This window comes from Lipophrys pholis (assembly GCF_963383615.2).
Source record: "Lipophrys pholis genome assembly, chromosome: 2".
NCBI classification, from domain to species: Eukaryota; Metazoa; Chordata; class Actinopteri; order Blenniiformes; family Blenniidae; genus Lipophrys; species Lipophrys pholis.
The window spans coordinates 13197230-13220173 of NC_137636.1; the positions used below are offsets into that span (position 1 = coordinate 13197230).

Here is a 22944-nt window from a genome sequence, read left to right on the forward strand (position 1 = left end):
CTCAAAATAATATGAAAGGCAGTCTGCCCCCCCCTGCTAACTCTCTGAGGACCAAAGCTGAACTTCAAAGTCCACCCTTCAGCATCAAATATTAAGCAGGGTGCTGTGCTTACACCTGTTCCTCAGTGGAGTGGCTTGTTCCATTTATTTCCACTTTCATCACCCCAGCTCATATGCTGGGCAGACATCTTTAACCACAGAGAATGGCCGCCGTTACCTTTATTGACATTACACCATCAAATGCCATTGACATGTATCCCACTGCTTTGTAACACTTTTTTTTTTTTTTTTAAATAAATTGTTATAGGGGGTGAGTTTATCTGAAGAATTATGCTATTCCTCAAATTATGAGGTGATTCAGCATGTTGCAGGTAGAGTTGATTCTCATTCAAATACAGATTTCAAGCTTCATTCTGTGATTTGAGATTAGCAATGCAGTACTCGCAGGAACCTTTTAGCCCGCAGAGCCCAACAGGACATGATTTTTAATTAGAGGACATTTAGAATCAAATCATCATTTTTAGCCAACAAACTTTGTCATTGGTTTTGGGATTATACTTCGACGTGTTTTAATCTCAACACAATCTCACTCCCTCAGTTAAAAAAAAAAAATGAAATTGTACATTTAAATTTAACTGCAAAAATCACAATTTATCACTCCCCTACCCTAACTCCCTCCAACACAGAATTGTATACACACACATAGATGTGCATGCAAATACAAATGGAAGGATTACTATTTTTTTCTGTCTTTGTGGAATATATTTTCCCTGGATTTTGAACAGGGTGACACACAACATTCAGACCAGTTAACATTGAATGCATGTCTTTGGACTGTCGGAGGAAACCAGGCAGCCCTGAGAAGATTTACAATTGCAGTGGGAGAAAATGCAAACTCCACAACCTGACTATAAATGTTTGTCAGTTTCAAGGTAGTCTTGAGATAGCTTTCGATTTCACGGCTACTGAACTACTTGCGACCAAGAAGTTTACACGTTCTGGCATTTTTCAATCTTCAGTTGTGGATTATGGTCAGAGGCTTTGCCTCACAGGTGTAAAATGGCCCTCAGGTATGAATATGTGTATTTGTGGCAGGTTAGTTGTATTTGCCTTGTAGTGGACTGGTGACCTGTCCAGACTACATGATCCCTTTCACTCATTATTAGTGTCTTCAGTGTGGAGTTTGCCCACACACAAAAAAATCGTCTTCGTCAGAAAAAGCCTGGTGTGTTTGTTTTCACGAGGGACAACCTGGACTTTTCTTGTATAGTGAAATTATGATAATTTGTAGAACAAGCTGCAGAAGAGCTGTGTGGGAGGTACATCTGACTTTACTTCCCACTTTAGTGAAATCCTATCTGCCAGCATCCCCTCAGTGATTTCATACAGTAAAACGAGGCTCTTTTTCTGGGGCAGATTATCCAATTTCTTCATTAAATGGGTTAAATGGGTTACTTGTACAGAGCTAGTTTATTTCCACTGAATTGTCGGCCACATTGTCAAAACTCCACAGACCATGTTTTGTCTGAGCATCGTCGTTGGTGTCTGACACAGGGAGAGTCACTGCATGAGGGATCGATCTGTTTTCAAATGTTCTGAATGCCTGTTTATTTTACTGCTGTCTGCACTGTCATTTTCTTTATTCCTCACACATTCCTTTGTAATGTGACATTTTTTAAAGGCCATGCCATCAGAGACCGCAGTGTATTTGTGATTGTGTAAAGCAGTTACAGTAGGTGCTGAGTCTTTTGGTTGCACAAGAGACTCCAGTCATGTCCTGCTTATATTTTGTGGTTCAAGCTGTTTACCCTAGAAGAGAATTTCTGATTGTTTTCTTGCCAGGCTAATTATTAGGGTCCATTAACAGTGGACATGGTCAATATATCAGCCCAGCAAAATAAAAGAGGCATATTAAAAACCGTTGAGAAACTTAAATTGAATGCTACATTCCTGTCACGACAAATTAAAAATATTGCATGGAAGACAAAATAAGACAAAGTGTGAAATCTTTAAAATGATATGTGAATCAATATTTTAGCAGCAAGCCAAACACTTCATTAAATTAAAGTCAATAGTAGCTATCGCATGGGAAAACACATCAATCTTTAATTGAAAAAAATGTTATTGTGTCATAAAGTCTTTATTTTGGATTGGTTTTCATTTTCTTTTCAGTCTTCCATGCTGATTTGCAACAGTGCAATAAATAATAAAGCGAGGATGGCTGAATATCCCTTTACGATGCAGAATACCTAATGTGCAGCCTTATGGTATGACCGAGTGCCTACTCTGATTGACATGTGTCAGTACTCGTTAGAATGGGAGAATGGATTTCACACTGTAGGCGTCATCACTTTTTAAATACCTCAGCCATCTTGAATCATTTGTGTAAATAAGGCGTGTACAACAGCGGATGTCCTAAATACACGTCAATATAGCCAAGGCACTGCGATGTGGCTCCAATCAAATGATGAAATACAGGGGGGAAAAAGGTTTTTACCACCTTTTCAGGCAAAACCTAGTTTGTGCTCTTTGGAATAATGTTCTTTCCCGAGTAAGTTTTAGGTTTGTTGCGGAGGATTGTCAACATACATAGAGCACACACTGGAAATTTAGATGCTTGTTCATGGAGATGACATGAATTGATTCCTTTAAAACGGGGCTCGTTACAAGGAAGCCGCTTGGTTTAACTGTCTATAGATGGACTCCTGAATAACCCTGGGAGCACAGTGAGTGATGTGTGTTTGTGCGGTGACAGTGAGGGGCGGCAGACGGAGGGCGGAAGCAGATGTGTGTGAGAGAGGTTCAGAGCCGTGGCACTATCACAGGGTGCCTTTGTCTGGCTGTAGAGAGTGTTGAATTAAAGGCTGTTAACACTAGTCTGCACAGTCATATGCTAATGCCTCTTACTCTGAGAGAATAAATAAATTATGCTCCAGAAAACACATCTGAGTCCCTGCTTTACATGCCTAATGCAACACAGATAGTGCGCAAGAAAGATAGAGTGAAAAGTGTGTGTGTGTGTGTGTGTGTATTGGTTGCATGAGAAGGAGTGGGTGGCACTGTACAGAAATAGCATTAAGGCAGCATCAAACAGGAAAGACAAAGAGATTCTCTATAACCTCTCTCGCTTTTTTAGTTGGGGCTTTGCACCCACTGCTGTTGTGGGTGATGCTGTACAGGAGATAACGAGAGATAGATTGGGCAAAGAGGCAGAGAGCGAGATTTGGTCAGGGAATGAGAATGGGAGGGGGGATTTAAAGGGAAAGAAACGGAGGGAGATTTAGATAGAGACTATGGAGTGAGTGCAAGGGAAGAGAGCCAGCGCAGAGAAGGAGCTGAGGCGACGGATGGGAGAGGAGAAGAGGAGAGGCATTGACTGGAGGCATACACATGGACGAGAAGAAAACGGCTATTTCATGTGCTCAGTGTGCATGACTGAAGCGTGCGGCTGTCTGACTGGATTGCTAGTGGAAAGCTAGAGGACATACAAAGAAATACAGGCAGGCTGGGAATATAGCGCTGTGTGCAGAGGATGAACAGGCGATGTGGGCTCTCTGGCTGTGATCGCTGTCCTCAGACCCCCATAGCCACTTGCACTGGTGCTGTTGCAGGCCGTTAGCCTTGCAGTTAGGCGGCAGCAGTCAGAGCAATTGATACAGAATGAGCTCCAAGCATTCCTCCGACTGGATACCCTACAGGTACTGTACCACATGTCTGAGAACCCAGAAAAAGGGCATACTGTTTGGTTTTTGAAGCAGTGCATGCATGTTTGTGTATTTGAGCGGGTGATTAGTTGTGTGAGTGTCTGGCAAAGAGATTAGACTGATAAAGTAACACTGAACTGACACAGAAGCAAAGTGTTTAATGATGGTAGATTAGATTTTTGTCGCAAAAGAGAAGGTATGGGAAATTTGTGAATGAACATATTTAGTGGAACAAATTAATATTAATGTGGACATTAATTTGTAATTTTTTTTTATTGTTGGACTTGGTCCTATAAACTACAAGAAATTAGATTTAAAATCTCTGTATGAACTAACTGTTGGAAATATTGGATTTCTTGAATTATTATATCAATCTGATACAGTTGATTGCATTCTAAATGGTCCGATGCAGGGCAGTTATGTTTGATTCCATAGAAGTAGTTTCATCAGGATGTCAAGAACATAAGATGAAAGTTTACCTGCCTATTAGGTCAGTTTTCCATGGCTTTCAAATCAGTGAGAAAGTTGCTTGTACTTGTGTGTGTTTTCTGTGCATGACTGCATGCATTTGTTCCAGAATGATCGATCTAGGATACAGCCCCGCCATTGGTTAATACTGATGAAAAAACATCTTTGCAGTCACCTCCCAAAAATATGGGCATTAATGTGGCTTTTGCTGTTGTAAAATCTATACCTGCTCTAATCACCTCAAGTGCAGTGGCTGCTGGCTCTTTCCTCTGATTGAATGCCCATTGCCATGGTTTCCCCTGCTTGCTTTGATGCCATTGGCTCACGGTTGCTATAAGTTACGGTGGCAATCCACAAATTTCAGGATGAGACTGCATCTTTACAACAGTAGGAAGCAATGTTTGAAGTTTTTTTTTAAACTTAAGTATGTATAAACGCCTGTCATTAAGGAGCTGCAATGGGAATCGGTAACATACAGCACAAACCTTTTTTAAAAACTAGATTCAATTAAGCTGCAGCACCAAAGACAAGGGCAGGTTTTTCTTTTTGATGTGATACGTCTACATTTTGGCCTCTTCACTTGTTCACTTTTCTTTTACAAATGATTTGCGGAAATGGAAAAATAATATGGCTGCTGGGCAACAAAAGCAATTTAAACAAGACACTAATCATTAGCAGTTATCTCTTGGAGTATGGGATTTGAGAGTCTGGGAGAGGACGGGAGCAGAGGGATTGGTGGTTTCTCAATGAGCAGTTTTTTCATCTCTTGAAGCTTCCATTAAAAATGCATGGGCCTGTGTGCAGGGTTGGAGGAGACAGCTGCACTGTCATCTCATTAGCGATATACAGCGCATGCATTCACAGAAATCAAGAAAATGAAGCAAACCTATCTCACAAAAAAGGCACATCCGCAAAGAAGTTTTGTGGAAGCGCTCATCGGTGGAAAGATGTTCTTTTTTTTCTGTTTCTTTTTTGGGAGCCCAGAGAGGACAGGCAGATTAATTAGTTCTTCACAAAAGAATTGTGAGCATTGTTTTACATTGTTAAAAAAATGAAAATACCTCTCCTGTTCTTTTTTGTACATGACCTTGACAAGAGTTCCTTTCATATGTCATGACAGTGTCACCCTCTGCATGGCAATCTGACCAAGGAAGTCAATTGTGTGTGAGCCGTTACTCATCATATTCATTTTATCACCATCAATTATTCTGCATTGTGGCATACAAATGAAGAATTGCGTTTGCTTTTGTGTACATTTTTGGCAATCCAGATATTGTTTTATTTGAAATCTTTTAAGTCTTTTAAAGTATTTCCTGAAATCCTATGGAGAAGAACATCCAGTAGTGAATTTCAAATGTATGACAGATGTTTGACATATTCTGTCTTTACAATGTCAAAAATAGTTATTTATATACCAAAGTCTGTGTAAGTACAGGTCAATCAGATATTTGATGTTCACACATCTGCAAATCCAGGGCGATCACACATTCCTGCAGCCTCAAAATGCAGCGAGATGCTCAGTTTGTGTGGGTGTAAAGGATTTGCTTATACTGTACAGTATATCGCAACGATTGCTATAAATACAAGCAAGTTTTTATGATTTTGCCAACAAAAGGTACCCTATTGCACCTTTGTATTGGTAAATGTTGTTTCATTTTGTTGCTTAGAATTTCACATGTGACCTTTATTACAATTGATGAAACTCAACTCATTTCTATTTAACCATTCATACACAGGGCCTTTTCACAATGAGTTTTCATTGTTGCTGCATCACATCAAATATATATCTTATGTTAACTGATGTTAAGCCTTTTCTGTAAACATTGTCATCAGTGAAGAAGAGTGACCATAGACTCTTCACACAGCATTGAGCTGTTTGACCTGCTCTAGAGCTGCTCTGTTTGACTCATTATCTTCCTGTCTGATGCCTATTCACACACTTGATTAGTCTGATTGCAGACATAGAGTGCTTTGTTTGCTTGAATGTCTGACAGAGTGGGAGGTAAATACTATTTTGTTGCATTTGTGTGGGCCTGTCTCATCAAACTAGAACCACCAGCACAGAGATGCAGATACGATGAATATTTATCGACTGGTTCTGTATTTGTGGGACTCTTCCGTCACTGTCATATTTTTGAAAGAGGAATGACGATTATTAAAAAAAACTCATAACTGTGTTGACAAACCAACTGTTTATGCTCTATTATTCATCATGCATCACTGCTGTAAATAAAAAGAGATACATATACAGTCCAAGAAGTAACAAACTGTCAGCACATGTTTTGAAATATATAATGTGATTTAAACCTAACTGAAAATTATTGCAGGACTATCAAAATCAATAATAGTTCTAAGAGTAGTCAGCAAATCTCCGTTTGCATACCAAGTGTTTTATGAATTATCAGGTGGTATGTGTAATTGCTTTTTGATCATTTAGAGCAGGGGTGCTCAATCCTATTCTTGGCGAGCCCCTGTCCTGCATGTTTGAGCTATATCCCTGATTCAACACACCTGATTGCATTTACAAGCTCATTACAGGGCTTTGTTATTATCACAAACATGGCTGGACCCAAAAGCAGACTTGAACATGCAGCAGCAGAGGGGTATAACTACACTGGGACAGGAAGGATGCAGGTGCAACACATCAACTCAATCAGGGTAAACAGGAAAGACAAATGAGGAGAGACGCGGATATGACAGGTAAGTAAAAATAAAACAGGTAAGAGATGCGAACCCCAAGAGCCAACTCCTGATGGCCCAGACTCATCTGGATGCTGCTGGTGAAAATTGGTGATGAGCTGAGATCACATATGTTACTGGCTGGCTCGTTGGAGTGTTCTTCAGGGCTGTGTCCTCCCAACCAGGTCTCCTATGTGCTCTTTTGCGTACCGACAGCACCTTTCTCGTGGTATAAACTGGCTGACCCTCCAGGATAAGTTGGGATGGAGGATCCAGTGATGGTGGCAACAATGGACTGGTCTGGAACATACTGGCTAGAGGTGGCTCACATGGAAGGTGCGATTTGCATGGACCTCAAAGCAGAAGGGTTAACAAGTTGGCACACTGGGAATGGCCTGACGAAGTGAGAGGCAGACCTTGTGAGAGGCAGAGCCAATATTGTTGTCTCACTTGGTAAGAGGGTGCCTTGAGTCAACATTGGTGACCGCTTTCTTGTATATGGAGCCCACCTGAAAGAGTATACAGTGAGTTCTTTCCCAAACCTGGCAAATGCGACAAACCAGGGCCATTGCTGAAGGCTCACCCACCGCTGTCTTCAAGGCCAGGAATAGCGGGGGCTGGTACCCCAGCACACACTGGAAGGCTGATAGTTCAGTAGAGGCACTTCGGAGGGAGCTGTGGATGACCTCGACCCACAACTGCTGTTTGGACCAAGATGCAGGACTTTTTGAGGCCAGAATCCTGAGGTCTGTCTCCACCTTCTGGCTCACCGTCTCCAGATGCCCCTTGGTCTGGGAGTGGTACATGAGGGTGAAGCTAACCTTGGCTCCCAACAGTCCACAGAAGGCTCACCAAAACCTGGAAATTAATTGAACGCCATGGTCTGATATCACATCCACGGGAAATCTGTGGTTCCTGAACACACATGAGAGTAGTGCCTTCGTAGTATATTTGGCCGCGGGATGATTAGGCAATGCAACCAAGCAAACCATTTTGGGGAAGAGATTGATGAGAGTGAGGATAAAGGTGTTACCCTTGGAGTCTGGCAGTCCAGGGAGATGTTGTGAAAGGGGTGACGCTGAACAGGTAGGGCATGCAGAAGTCTGGGAGCTTTGCGACAGGAGGTCTTGTGTTGAGCGCGGGTTGGACAAGCGGTCACATACTCCTTGACATCCTTCTCTACTGTGGGCCACCAGAAACACTGACGTAGCACGATAAGGATTCTCTGTATTCCCAGGTGGTAGAAGAGGGGCGTGGCATGAACCCAGTGAATGACCTGGGACCTGAGGTTCTCAGGCACAAAAAGCCAGTTAGTAAGATGTCCACCTCCACTAGGAATTGTTGAGAGGGATAAGGTACCACCATGATGAGAGTGGATGTGAAGAGATTCTTAGGCTGGTGAAAAGCTGCATCTGTCTGAGGGCTCCAGGTGAATCGAACCTGAGCAGAGGTTAAAGAGTGCCATGGGGCAGCCCCTCTACTGAAACCACGGATAAACCTCCAATAAAAATTGGCTTGGTGAAATACTTGGTCCCCTGCAGGAGCCAAGTGTCCAACACCGGCAGGTGCTCAACAGGCAGATGCAGCACCAAGTGCCATGAATGTAGGCATTCATGGCCTTGGTTTCTGGAGATGACAGAGAGAAAAGATTTCCCAGAGGAGGTGAGGAGCAAGGAAGCCGATCATTGGCATAATCCCAGGAGCAATGCAGGAGTATGAAGGTAGCCTGACCCTTACTGAACAAATCAGTCACATAGCAATTACTGCAGGGTTAAGTACTTAGATGTCATTGGTGGTTGATGCCTTGAAGCAAGTGCTTCCACATGGGTTGCTCCAGGATTTGATGCTGCCAGTGGTGTGGGAGTTATATACCTTCAGCCATGGGTATCCCAGGATGAGGGCATGTGTGGATGAAGCTGAAAAAAAGAAATTTTGCTTGTTAGTGGGACCATCAGGAAAGGTGATGATGACTGGACAAGTCTGGAGTGTGACTTGCCACAGAAGTTGGCCATTAAGTGCTGTGGCCTAAAGATGCTTCTCCAACATAATGCGGTCGGTTGGGTACCTGGCTTCCTGGAACCCAAATTGTAGTTCACACTGCATTAAAAAGGATCTGCAGTCCCCCATGAGTTTCTGGAGAAATGGACTGGATGTGATGACGCACTCGCAATTGTGGGGTGACAGACACAGCTGGCGAGTCATCAGAAGCCGGTGCGGCATTATTGGCTGGTGGCCCATTCTTCATGTTGAGGCACCTGTGAGTCAACCATAGCTACTCATAACATTCTGTGTTGCCTCCAAACACACCTCTTGTTCTGTGAGGCTTGTGCAGCCAGTCCAACACACACCAGGTTTGAGGCCACTGTGCCCATGGTTTGTCCAGCTCGTACTATGACGGATTAGGTCTTGTGCTGCCATGCAGACGATGTTTAATAATGTTACTGACAAAGACGGTCATCTGGTAAATTTCCACTTTGTTATTGGAACACAAATGGTCATAAATACAGTCAGAACAGGCTTTGTTGTCAATGCCCTGAGTTTAATATCCAGTTGTTGACATTAAATGTTCTTAAGTTTATTTTCCTCTGTCTGCCAGAAAGAAGAAAAACAGCAATTCCAAACTCACTCATTAACACGTTCAGTTGAAAGCCGCTGAATCAGGAGAAATGAGAGAAGCTACAGTCGGTAACACTGTTAATGCTAATGCTCTCCTAACTCGTTCGGCCTTGTCTTTGTTTTCTGTTACATACATGTGTTTAAATTGTTCTTTTCTTTATGAAGATAGTTTACTTGACAACTGTACACTAACAGACGGTTTTGGGTTGTACTGTACCAGCATTCTGTTGTTATACAGTGACATCCCACATGGCACATACGATATGTTTTGATGTATGAGTCACTTCTTTAGGTTGTATGATGAGGGGAACTTTGGGTCAGTTGGTAAGATAACTCTTGTGGTACTGGCACATTCACAGAGCTGCCTGCACTATGGGTATCAGCAGTGGTGGACCTGGCTGGTCCCTCCCCCGGTGCGTCAGTGTGGAATTACATCACCTAGTTCAAAGTCAAATGTTGGTTCACACATTACTAAAGTTTGGTAAATTTCACTGCAATAATTAATGCTGCTCCACCTGCGAGGGAAGTGCAATTTTCTGCAGTCATAGCTTTAACGGGGCATTTAAGGACTGCTTCTGGAAATATCTTTCGGGACATGAACAGACTGCAGTAGACACTTTTATCTTGTCATTAATTACAGGTGAAAGGAAGAATATGAATAAACGTTTATATCCTTATTATTAACATTACCCCTCTTTCTCACTTGTATAAATGCTTTTTAAAGATTCTTTTTATCTTTTTGATGAGCGTCCTTTCTCACTTGACTTGCAGGATGTTCTATGGCTGTGTTCTTAAAATGAAGCCCCCAACCTGATGTAAGACCCTACGTATGTTCTGGACTGTTTAGAACAGTAGGACTGACACACACACACACACATGCTTGTTAAGAGAAAAAGCAAGAAAGAATGCAGCCAGTTTATGGTGGGTTTAGATTTACCTGTATAATGAGAACATGGCAAATGCCCACTACTGTACAGACTGAAATAAATGCACGCTTGTGGACGATATGGATAAGATCAAATACGGATATATTAACAGGGGAGCACGATTCGTGCTTGAAGAAATATTCTGGTTAATGTTTGATAAAACCCAAAGAATGCAGCCGTATCCCCTTTAAACAATTACTATTATAATATCAAAAACAAAACATGATGTCTGGCATCACAACACAATATCGTATTATTCTTATTGCCCAGTGGTAGCTCATAGGGACTTTTTTCACTGGCTGAGATTAGACGTCGGCTTCATTTTGTGCAGGTATTTGTGCTCTGTGCCACTCGGACAAAAGTTTTTCATTTGTCCTTCTTTCTTTTCTGTTTGCACTGCATCAAATATCAAATTTCCTGCAGAGCACACAGGAATGCTTCTGAGAGATGGAAAGCATTTGAGCTCAGTGATGAAGGCATCCGTCACATTTTTCTCCACAGTCATCCCTGTACACATGCAGCACAGGAGAGAAATGGACTTGGATGACTTAGAAGTGTCTCTTAATCCTTTGATATTGTCTTCATTGTGAAAACAATGACCTTTACAAAGGTAACCACAAGTGCTGTTCTTTTTGAATAAAAGAACTACAAGCTTTAATAGCTCCTGTTTTAACAGCAGTGGGTTGGCATTCAGTGCACAGCGTGGAGGATTTTCAGGAGTAGTTTTTTTTTTAGCTGCACACATAAAGGAATAGGAAATTTGCATTTTGTCGATAATTTCTTTGTTGTAACAGCAGTTTAAATTGGCTAAACCTAAAGATTTACTGATGCAAAGAATTGGTACAACAGAAAAATGAATATTAAAACCATATTCACTTGCTTTTTGTGCAGATCGTATTTATTTAGTCTCAAATTTAAAACAATAAAAAGGAAACATGAACCAATGTGTCCTCGGTTTTAACTTTGCAATGTCAATATAGTCACTCATTCATTTTCATACAAGTATTTTAGTGTGAGCCCTGCGGTCAATAAAAAACCCTGGAACATTGTTGTTGAACTTAATCTGACAGACTCAGGGAGACGTGTGCATGTGGCTTAAGCCAAAGTGGCTCACGGCTTCAATAAGGAGCAATAGTTTTGAAAGCTGTGCAAATTAACTTAACAAGAATCTATTGGAATTAACTGTTTTGTAATGTAGCTATACAATCAATGCATCCTACCTAAATTTTCTCAAACCGTAAAGATGTGTCTGCTCTCTCAAGCGACAACAGATTTCAATGAGGAAAGTGATGGCCAATGCTTGTATTGATCTGATTTCCACCACTGTGTCCTGTTGGGCAGAGTCCAAAAAAAACCTGAATGCCGCGCAGATACTGCACAGAGGGAAGGGTGAAATGCAGAAGATGAAATCTCACTGTTCTACTGTATACACATGGTAAATTAAGGAACTTCTTCTTCAATGAAATACAATGTTTGCTCAGTAAAGTGGACAGAAAGGTCAATTGAAGACAAATAAGGAAACTAAGCATTGATTTTTGGGTCAAATCTAATATATCTTGACTTTCTATTCAAGGGTAAAATAAGTAGGGCTGTGTGAGGCATTAATATCACATTAATGCCTTAATAGATTGGCTGACAACTTTGGTTTAGTAACACTCTTTATTTTAAAGAAGTAATCAGATTGCAGTATTGCGTTACTTTTAACGTGTTACTACCCATCAGTGGTGTCTACTATTATGGTCTTAAAGGGGGTAACTTGGTTTTAATTGACAATCTTGGTAAAACATTACAGTCCTGTCAGAAGCAAATTTCAGTTCTATTCTATGATTTTTCAAGATATAGTTCATAACTTCTTCAAACTACTGCACACGCGGCATTTGTTGTTGGTCAACTTTATTTATATTGCAGTACCTTCTGCAGTAGACTGAAACTGCGAAATAAACTGCTTTTGAATGCCTTAATATTAAGTGCTATCAAAGGGTAATGATCTGAAGGGTTTTGTGTTCCCTGAGCAGATAACATCAAGCTCAGATGCTGCCCTATTGTGTTACTTTGTTATTCAGAGAGCTGACTCCCCTGACCCTTTTCTTTGAAGGAGAGATTTGTTCTCATCTCTCAGAATTAAAACCTGACATTACCCTGTGATGGAACGGCGACGTGGATAAATTGGCTACAAAAGATGAATGCATACAAGGTGGCAAAAACAAACAGAGCAAATTAAAAACTTTTTAGAAAGTTGGATGAAAAAAAAAAAAGCCCCAAACTAAACTAATTGTTTCAGACAACCAATTAACTGATTAACAGGAACTGTTTGGAACTTTTAGGTCACTATGAAAATAAACAAGCTCAACAAGTTTCAGGACACAAGCAGCCCTTGGAACATTGTGTTCCATGTTGCTTAATGGTCCACTAGACATGTTCACTATTTTCAATAGGCTTTTATACTCAGTTTGCCGAGATTACCTGAGGAAAACACCTTTCAGCCCACAAAAGAAGTGATGCCTGCCATTCGTGAACACAGAAAAATGCTTGCTCACGTCAAACCTTAATATAGAAGAATCCATTGTGTACACAAGTTGTGTTCAAACAAGTATTTAATACTTTCTATGAATTAACAGATCCAGTTTTTCAGGTGATTCTGACCTTGTGCAGTTTGAGTGTTCAGCTCAATTATTAGTCATTAACCCATTTTCTGTCTAAATGTCTTTGCACAGAAACAAAGCGTGTGCTCCTGAAGTTCACTATGAGCTGAAATAAATATATATTGGGCCGATGATGCCTCAGTTGGCACAGTAGGAAACTGTGCAGTCAAAATGTTGTGAGTTCGATTCCCAATCTTGCCTCGTGTTGAATTGTCCTTAAATACTGAACCATGAATTCATCCTGGTTGAGCATAACAACAATGTGTGTGTATGTATATGTGAATGAGTGAATGTGACAGTAACACACGATAACAGTGTTAAGTGTTAAAATGGAATACCATTTAAAGTGAAATCAAGCTGCATTTCATTTGTCTATCCTGTGTGTGTGTGTGTGTGTGTGTGTGTGTGTGTGTGTGTGTGTGTGTGTGTGTGTTCAGTATTTTCAAGCCTTTTTAATGACTCGTATAGGAATATGTTTTTATATAAACTCATCAGAGAGCAGTACGGATAGTGTCAATGAAGCTGTTTTACACTTGTCTTTTATGAGCAATGTAGTACAACCTGTTGTTCAGAGGGAGGGATGTCATTTTGATTTTGATATCGCAGAGCTTCCAGTTCACGATTGAAGTACAATAGTAGCACATAATCACAACCTGTCAAGTCGGTAAACAGTACAATCAGATCTAGAAAACCTTTTCAGATACAAACCCTTTGTGGATACAAATGAAAACATTGTGTTTGGGTTTAAACATATGAAGCTCTTGTGAATACAGTCAGAGTCAACACTATGGCATAGTAGTACGTACCTTCAAATGCTTTTAGAACAACATGAGAACTTAATTTACTTCACCTTGTTATACTGCGCACAAACATGTTGGAATTTCAACTTTGCATCCTCAAACTTATGAGTTAAAACTCTTCATTTCAGTTTACAGTTCTCGCTCCTCAACTCAGACTGAGAAAAACTGCAACATTCAAGTTTAAAGGTCTGTTGCCATTGTTGAGGAGCGGCCTGATTAATTAAGGCAGTGTGGATAATGCCATAATTGTCTGCAGGAAATTACAAAAGCTCATGAGTGATTTCAGCATTTTCACCTCAACCTTTCTCCTTTCCTCGCAGCACTTTAGATGATGAGGGCACCAACCTCAGGCAGCAGAAGCTGGACAGACAGGTAAGTCTGGGCTCTTCTTTCTCCACTTTAGATAACAGAGTAACACAAAGACAAAATTAATTATAACAAAGTCATTTTGTCATGACACTGACTTCCGTTGTTCCATCACGGCCACAAATAGCCAGCTGTTATCTCTGCAAATGCTATTCTAATGAGAAGGTGTGTAATCTCTGAAAGTCTCCCAAGACTAAGAGACTAAAGTCCTCTAAATAATACAGACTTAAGTTAATGGAGTGCAGCCTTAAGCCAATTATTTTCAGTAGAGTTTAAAATCGTCTTAATATTGTAAGGCGTTTAGCACAACAGATAATAGAACAGCTCTGTGCAGTCTGGAGTTAAAGACATGTTCAGCCACTGATGTTTGGCAGCTCCACTCTGCTAACTGATCCCACTGTTGTCATTGCTTGTTGTCAGCAACACTGAACCCAGACGAAACAAACACGCTCAGGCCGGAGATCCACCATTTTCATGCACAGCGAAGAAGACTGCTGTTTCTCACATCCCGATTTTAAGCACGGCATTAAAACATTCATGTTTTTGCTCTGGAGTCAAAGCAAATGCTCCTGCAGCCTTGATATGATTAATCAGTGGGAGACCTCTCAGGTGGTCTGGTTCACATGTAAGCGTACTGATTGAATGGAGGATGCTGTATGTAACGTACGGTCTTCATTTACAGATTGTCTTTCTCATAGTGTGCGGGTAACATTGCAAGCAAATGCAGGAAAGCTATGATTTACAAACCTTCAATATCAAAGATTAAGTGAGGCGTAATGTAAGCATGAGATCTCTGTGCTGTGTGAATAGAATGCATCTATGCTGGTATGGCCACGGCTGCCGTGATAAAGACGTGAGCTTTACAGAGCCCCGATGCACTGCAGCCTGGATTCTCCACTAATAGAAACCCTCAATATTTGATGAGCTCAGGCTTGAAGACTTGCATATAGCTGACAGTTCGTCCAGATGAATAACTATATTCAGCCTCCGGTTGAGGTGGTTTAAACAGCACATCAGTAAGCATCAAGTATTGTTCTCCGACTCTAACAGATTTATTTCCTCTTGCACTGAACTCCGAGCCCTGCCTGCAGCACAAAGATAGCTAATAGAATATGTATAATGACCTATAAGAGAAAATCATAAACAAGCTTAAGAAAATGCTTATATAAGCTTATATATACATTATATATATATATATATATACTTGGTCGAGTCTCAGACATTCAGAAGAGCGTTACCTCTTGGAGAGATTGTGACGTTCACTGTATCTGAACCCGGATGCAGTCACAAATTGACACAAAGGGATTTTCCATAAAAAATAAACTCGACAAAAAACCTCACGAAGGCAGGATAACGAAAGGCCCAAAATAAATCAAGAGTCACGTAACAATAAAAAAAAAAACAAAGTAAGATATAGCTCAATTCACAGAAATGGAAAACAGACAAAATGACATCAACACAAATGCAGCTGAAGTTTGGAAGGTCTAATTCCCTAGTTTACAGCTTCTGCATTACAATAAAAGAAACAAGTGTGGCGCCTCCAGGAGTTATCTTTATTGCTGCTGTCAGAGTTCACAGAACAGATAAATGATCCTACAATGAAGCTCAGGTGGTACAATTTAATGTCCATATGCTAAAACCATTGCTCTAACGTTTTATAGTTGCAAGCAGATATTTCACTAAAGCTCTTAGTATGAGCAAACGTATCGTAAATTATTTGTACATGTAGCAAGTTTATTTCTGAACTTTCACTGAATCCTGCCACCATGTTGAGAGCTGTTTGGGCGCTCTCTTAAAAAGCAGCAACAACAAAAACACATTCGGAGTCGGAACCTCAAGTTTTGACAGCATTCAGATACATTTTCCCCTTTTCTCACCTCTCAGTCACTTGGACACACACAGAGCTGAGCAGCACAAACACACACGAGGAAAAGAGGAAGATGAGCCACAGGTGTGACGCGAAGCTTTCAGAGAGCATGAACAGTAAAGACTTGAAACAAAGGGAAGATATATTCACAGGAATATGAAAACATACCAGCGCTCGAAATGAAGCGGGAAACAAGGAAACTGGCAAGACATGGAAACCACAGGAATACCTGATGTAGAGTTGGAAATTAAACACTGAAAATACACATGAAAGCAAGTAAAACAGAACCAAACATAATGATTTACAAGTTGTCAGTGCAAATATAACTAATTAGATAAATTAAAGGGTTTTTTTCCCCCTTCATTTCAGTCCGTTCATTCAGTTTGTTCCTGTTAGTGATGTGTTAAAGGAGAATGAAATCTTAATAATTTTCTTAAAAGGTGCCCGTAATATCTTTCTTCCCGGCTGTGCTTTTGTGTGCTTCAAATCTCAGCGAGCGCTCCTTGAACAGAAGCAGAAGAAGAAGAGACAAGAGCCCCTGATGGTCCAGTCCAACGTGGATGGGAGATCTCGCACGCGTCGGACCAAACAGAGCGAAGAGCAGGCTCCGCTGGTAGAATCCTACCTCAGCAGCAACTGCAGCACTATCTACCATGGTAAATACCCCGCCTTACCCCCTGAGCCCCTGTCGACACAGAGGGGAGAAGAAACCCATCGATTGCACAAATAAAGATGCCAGACTGTCATCGGACTGTCTCATTTGGAGAAAGTGTTTGTGTTTGTGCTGAAAAAAAGATGATATTCTAATGTAGTTTTTACATGACTCAGTATCTCAGATAGATAGTTAGTCTGCAAATTCAATATCAATAGCCAAACTATAAAGGCAGTTAAATGATGAATATATCTTAAGTTGTGTGAATGCTGCCCTTTTTGGCATGGCTGCACTATTGATTGCCGACCCTCGCCGAGAGCTGAAAACCACTCGAGTAGAAAGGGTGCGAGGCCTGGGATTGATGAGCTCGTCTTATTCATACACTGAGACTAGAGCGAAGCATGTAATCCTCAGCTCCGAGAGCCGGTTTCTGGGCTCAAGGCCACAAACTGTCACATTTCCTGCAGAGAGAAGAGAAAATTTGTTGACAAAATATTTTAATATTCTGATGGAAAAAGAGGGAATGATAAAGTCCCTCTCTAAAATTGAAAAAAAAAAAATAATAAAAATCTTCTGACCTCCTCTGAACTGTCATCCCTGCGCTTTTGAATTCATATGCAGGAGTGTTTGTTCTTTTTATCTTTAGCTGGAATCTGACCTGAGCACCTGCACCGGTGTCACTGTGTCATTCAACAACGGTTATTTGACTTTCAGAAAAAAATAGTGTTATTTTCAGTTACCAATTTATCATGATGAAAAACATATACTGTAATAATGCTCAAGAAAATATTTGCGCCATAAAAAAATAATCAGCATTTATATATTTGTTAAAGTGTTGGGCATTAATTGCTGAAGTGGGGTGCAGAAGCAGGAACAACCTGTAAAGGTCAGGGTGATGCCTTTTCATATCCTTATTCTTTCCTTTTCAGTTTTTAAATAAGTGGAGTATAACACTATTATTCAATTAAACATATATTTGTCAAACAGAATTTACTGTAAGTACAGTAAATGGTATTTTAAATAATGCAACTGTTACACTTGTGTTTTAACAGGCGCAGATAATATATTAAGACTTATTTAAAATTAAATGTAACTAACATAAGAGCAGTTCTGCAATATACGTATCTGTGCATCCCCGGTAATGATTTCACCTTATAATGTGAAAAAACATTAGAAATCTGACATACAACTGAAAATGACTGCTTGGCTTGACACAAAGTGAGATTCATGGTGGTGCAATGTGGTTTGAGCGACTTTGTAAACCTTCTACCATTGCCTTCAATATCAAGCTTATTTTTTTGTATTCTTTTTTATTCGTATATTGTAGTTAAGACTTGAAAAGGCAATATGTGGAAATAAGGAAAATCATAGCATAACCAAACCTGCAATGTGATATAGGTTGACTTGTTTTCTGCCCTGAATAACCTTGCCGTGCTGCACCCTCTCCATTCCTGTGTCTAGTGCAAGAAGCTGAACAGGAGGAGGTGAAGGTGATATCGGACACACAGCCGCCTCGCTCAGTCAAAAAGGGGAGGGCATCGGCCAGCTCCACTCCGCAGACAGGCAGCGACAAGAAGGAGAGGAAGGGGAAACATAAAGGTCAGCATGGCAGTATTAAATTGGTCAAAGAATTTGGTCTATACAGAGAAGCAGACTTTGTTATTACAAACAGGCTGCGGCATAAGAGCAGGAAAATGCTGTATTATTGAACAGCTGCAGGCAGCAGAAACCGTCTGTCCAAACCCTGTTGGCCTTTCTCAGATCATGTTTCACCTGCTGATGTTTCAGGCCGCATGTGGCAACAAAGACGACTATCGCAGCTGCTCACTCTCTGACTCTGTCATGACGCCATGTCGGTCCAAGCTCGTATATTTGTCATGATACAGGACAGTTTAAACACCACAGTCACAGACCACGAGGAGGGGAAAAAATGGCTGAAGTGTTGTTTTCCGGCAATAAATAGAACGCTTTAATATTTATTTTTTTACAGTGGTGCTATTAAATTATACATTTAAAGTTATGCAGATTCAGCACAATGCACTGTATTAAAAGAATAACAATGTAAACAAAGTGCAGAGCAATAAACAAATAAACACAATCACACTACCAAAGTACCATTATTTATATTTGCAAAAATCAGTTCTTGACACAGATTGTCAACCAATTTGTTGGAGCTTAGGAGATGTCCATCTTCCGGAGGCAGTGGTGGCTTCGAGTTTAGGAAAGTTAGGAAAGCCCCTTTTTTGAATCCTACATTGGGCCCCTGAGCAATGCTGGTAATCCCCACCTGTTTAGGGTAGCATCAGAAAATCTAACGTGTGGCTCGCATAGTTTCCTGTGGTGACCCTGGGAGAAAATGTCTAAACAGCAGAGATGAAAACTAAACACTCAACTGAAAACTAACTTTGTCTGAGAGAAAAAAAATAAAATGTGTAAATGAATTCAACTGCACTTGAAGCCCGGAGTGCTGACCTTTCTGCTGATTGGCACTGCTTTGTAAATTTTTTGGCGTGTGAGGATTATACACTCATTAAGAATATCTGCTCCAGAAAATGCTCGATTCCTTCAGAGGGAGTTTTTCAAGCTGCTTCTTCATTCTGCTGAAATAATGAAACATCCAAACATTGATTTGAATAAAAACCAAAAAAAACAAAGCAGAGTTCAAGCAAAGCAAAACAAACACGTCTCCTCCGAACAGGTTTGAAGCTGTTTTAATCATACTCAAATGTGCAAGTTTAGTTTAAAAGCTAAATTTAATTGTTTGATCAATTGTTTATCACAAGAGCTCAAACACTTAATTCTAACCATGAAGACCTGAAAATACACATGTAGAGCATCCAGCGATGTTATATAAGATTCTCAGTTTTTCTTGCGCATCTTTGATTGCGAGACAGAATGAGCTTGATGAGAAATTTTTTTAATGAGACGTTTTGTAAATGATTAAATCAGCTATATTACACAGTCGACACTTTGAAATTTCCAGTACGCAGAGCAACACTGCAGCTACTGTTGTGTTGCAGCGTTGAGAGGAGCCTGTCGTTCGCCCTTAAACTTGCTTGACTGCCTCTAGCAGTGCTGAGGTAATGTGTTTACCCTTATATATTACAACTTAATTGAATATTGAAGACAGTGAGCAAAACAATTACTTAAAACATAAGAGGAGAGCAGAAAAGCCCAGAGGGAAAGAGGTGGAAAAGCCATCAGATTGAGTCAGGCTTATTCACCTCTTGATCAATTGCTAAATTGTTGATGTGGATGGATGAATAGAGCTTCCTTTGTTATATTTGGCTCAGATTCACCGAGATGAAGCCTCCATGTCGATCATGAAACACTGATTGCAGAACAGTGGTTTTATTGATGTCGTATGTCTCTTTTGTGGCTCGGCAGCAATCGATGGCCTGGCTTCCCCGCAGGACGACGGCCAGATCCAGATCCTGACGGTTGGACACTCGGCCGGCGAGGAGGGCGATGCCGAGCCTGTGATGAGCTGCACTCAGTCACAGAGCAGACAGGATCTGCGTGTCACCATGCTCAAGAAAGGTACCGTCAGTGTTTAGTGTAGCTTCTGTCTGCTCGGATTCACACCCACTGCTTTCTGCTCTGCTGCTGCTGCTGCTGCTGCTGCTGCTGCTGCTGGTGGGCTGGTTGGAGGACGAAACTCTCGCTGAGTCATGTGGAAATATGCAACTGCGAATAGACGTAGCATTTTAAAACCCGGCTTATGAATAGTATTGAGATCATTATTCATACTGTAAACACTGACTACTACCACAGTGATTGATTGCTGTTTTCTTGATTAAGACTTATTTCACTGTGTAATTAAACATATAAATCTTCATTTCAATGACTGCTGCAGTGTTGTATAACTTGAACTGTGTCACATAATAATATGTAAAGGTTTTGAAAAGGTTGAAGGTGTGTAAAATATGGGCTTGGGGGGCTCTGTGAAGTCTGCATGTTCTCTCTGGTTTAGTTACTAATTTTAAACACATTTATTTATGGATAATTGGTGACACTGAAGAGGTTTGAATGTGTGTCTGTGTCCTTGCATTTACCCTGTCATGAACTTGTGATTTGTGACTTATGCCATATATAAAATGGATGAACATATGGATAGGGCTATTATTAATTTGAATATTTTCCATCCTACTAACCTGTTGATATTTTTCCATGCAACTTACTGCAACTTACATTTGTCATGAGATCACTGAGTGTTTTTATGGCCCGACTCCAAAGCCACTGTGAGAACGAAGCACTGGGGGCAAATTGACCCAAACAAATGTGTTTATGAAATAAGAGGAGACGTTTTGAAAGCTAATTTACTACAAAATGAACCAACACCGAAGCAAAAGCAACATGATGTGATAGGGGAAGAGCCGGACGTGGCCGGCTGCCTGAGATCTCCTGATCAGCTGCGAGACTTCCTGCAAAAGATGTCAGACATTATTATAATCATAAAGGCCTTGAGGCCGTAACAGCGTGGAAACGTCAATACTCAATGACAATAGACGACAAGAAAAATCCAGTTCTGACGACATCGGAGAGGACAACCTGTCAAACATTAGAAAACAGACATTTATGATGGTATTAATCTCCGTTATAATGATTAAATATAATGGTTCTCTCTACTTAACCTGTCATTGTGTTGAATGGCCAAGTTCTAAACTATCATTGATCTTAAGTTCTTCTCTTACAAGCTCAAATGCTGGATGATGTTTTATCACATATCAAACAATCCTCATATAGGATTTGTAACAGTGATGAAACATGAATGTATTCCCATGGACAGCTACATATATCCTACTGCCGGTTCAAAGCATGTCAATCTTGGCGATTGTTACATTTTCTTTTTTTGTATTTTTATTTTTCTGCGAAGGTATATCCAGCAGCATGAACTTTGATGAAGAGGAGGACGACGACGATGAAATTAGCTCCAGTTCATCACAACTCAACAGCAACACCAGACCGGGCTCGGCCACCAGCAAGAAGTCGTGCAAGGTACAATTCGTTTTTCATCTCATGTCTTTCACACTTTGAATATTATAAGTTTTAGGGGGCGTCTACTATGTTTAAAACGGTGTTGTTTATAAATGCATATAATGGAAAGACAGTAGCTTAACATGATTCTGTTTCTGCCCTTATTTTCAATCAGTTTCCATAATGTTTTCTCAGTGTTTTTGATGCATGTGTAACAACATCAGGTATATATAAGGATAACAACAATCCCACACTTAATATCTTTATGAGACTTCTATGGTTATGATTATGATTATGATTATTATTATTATAGTATCCCGACCCATGTGGAATTAATATAACCGAGCTCAATCCTTTATACCTTTGATTTATGTATTTGTTTTGGCTTCTGAGTTGTGATCATTCTTTTATGCAAAGTTGTTTTAATCAAGCGTTAAAGTTTGCAAACTGTTGAGTCACCTGTTCTGATATTTAGCTACTCTAACACATAGATTTTTCCACTTTAGTTGTGATAAAAAAAAAAAAAAATTGCTTTACACAGGCAAGAAAAAGCATGTAAAGTGATGATTAAAATGTGGTTTTCAGCTTGAACTGCCTGTAAAATGTCCTTTTCATTTATATTTGATAAAAGAAAACTCCTGAATATATAACTATACAAAATGTAACCAACCTGTTGAGCTTCACTGAATCCATTGAAAAGGTTTGTTCTTCACAGGGCTGGTGGAAATACTGCACAAACCCTTGAATTGATGGAGGTTCTTGCAGCAATAAGCTCAAACAAAGATATTTATCAGACGACATTCATGAGGAATGTTAAACCTTTGTTTTTTTGTAGAAATGTTTCAGTGTAAAAATTTAAAATCTTGAGGCGTAGTCACTGTATTGCAGGTCAGTCCGACACTGTCACTCCAAAAAGTGCTTTTTATAAGTTGGAAGTAAACATCCAGTAAACTTACTTTGATGTTAAAGATGCTGATTCATCTTGCAACTTTTGCTGAACCTCAGCTGGCAGACAGCCATCATCCTGAGGGGCTTTAATAAAGTTAAGAAATACTTTCCTTTTGATGACAAGGAATTTTTGTGATTCATGTTTGCAAAAGAGAAAGTCATAATGCATCATTGAGACGACCTTGCTATGTTTTGTATCATATGCAATACCAACGGTGCTATGTGTCACTAAACAATCAACAAACCCTTTTTCTTTATACACTACCGGTCATAGGTTTTTGAACACCCCGTTATTTATT

The 22944-nt window shown here is 40.3% G+C and overlaps 1 protein-coding gene across 1 annotated transcript in view; it reads left to right on the top strand.

Moving 5' to 3' along the window:
• tub (TUB bipartite transcription factor) overlaps window positions 1–22944 on the top strand; it is a gene marked incomplete at both ends in the record, with an annotated part of 54976 nt that overhangs the window by 25841 nt on the left and 6191 nt on the right. The window contains 5 exons of the mRNA XM_080458847.1: window positions 14156–14207; window positions 16562–16724; window positions 18182–18319; window positions 20108–20260; window positions 21597–21718. Coding sequence (XP_080314973.1) covers window positions 14156–14207; window positions 16562–16724; window positions 18182–18319; window positions 20108–20260; window positions 21597–21718 — 628 coding nt within the window. The remainder of the gene's footprint in view (window positions 1–14155; window positions 14208–16561; window positions 16725–18181; window positions 18320–20107; window positions 20261–21596; window positions 21719–22944) is intronic.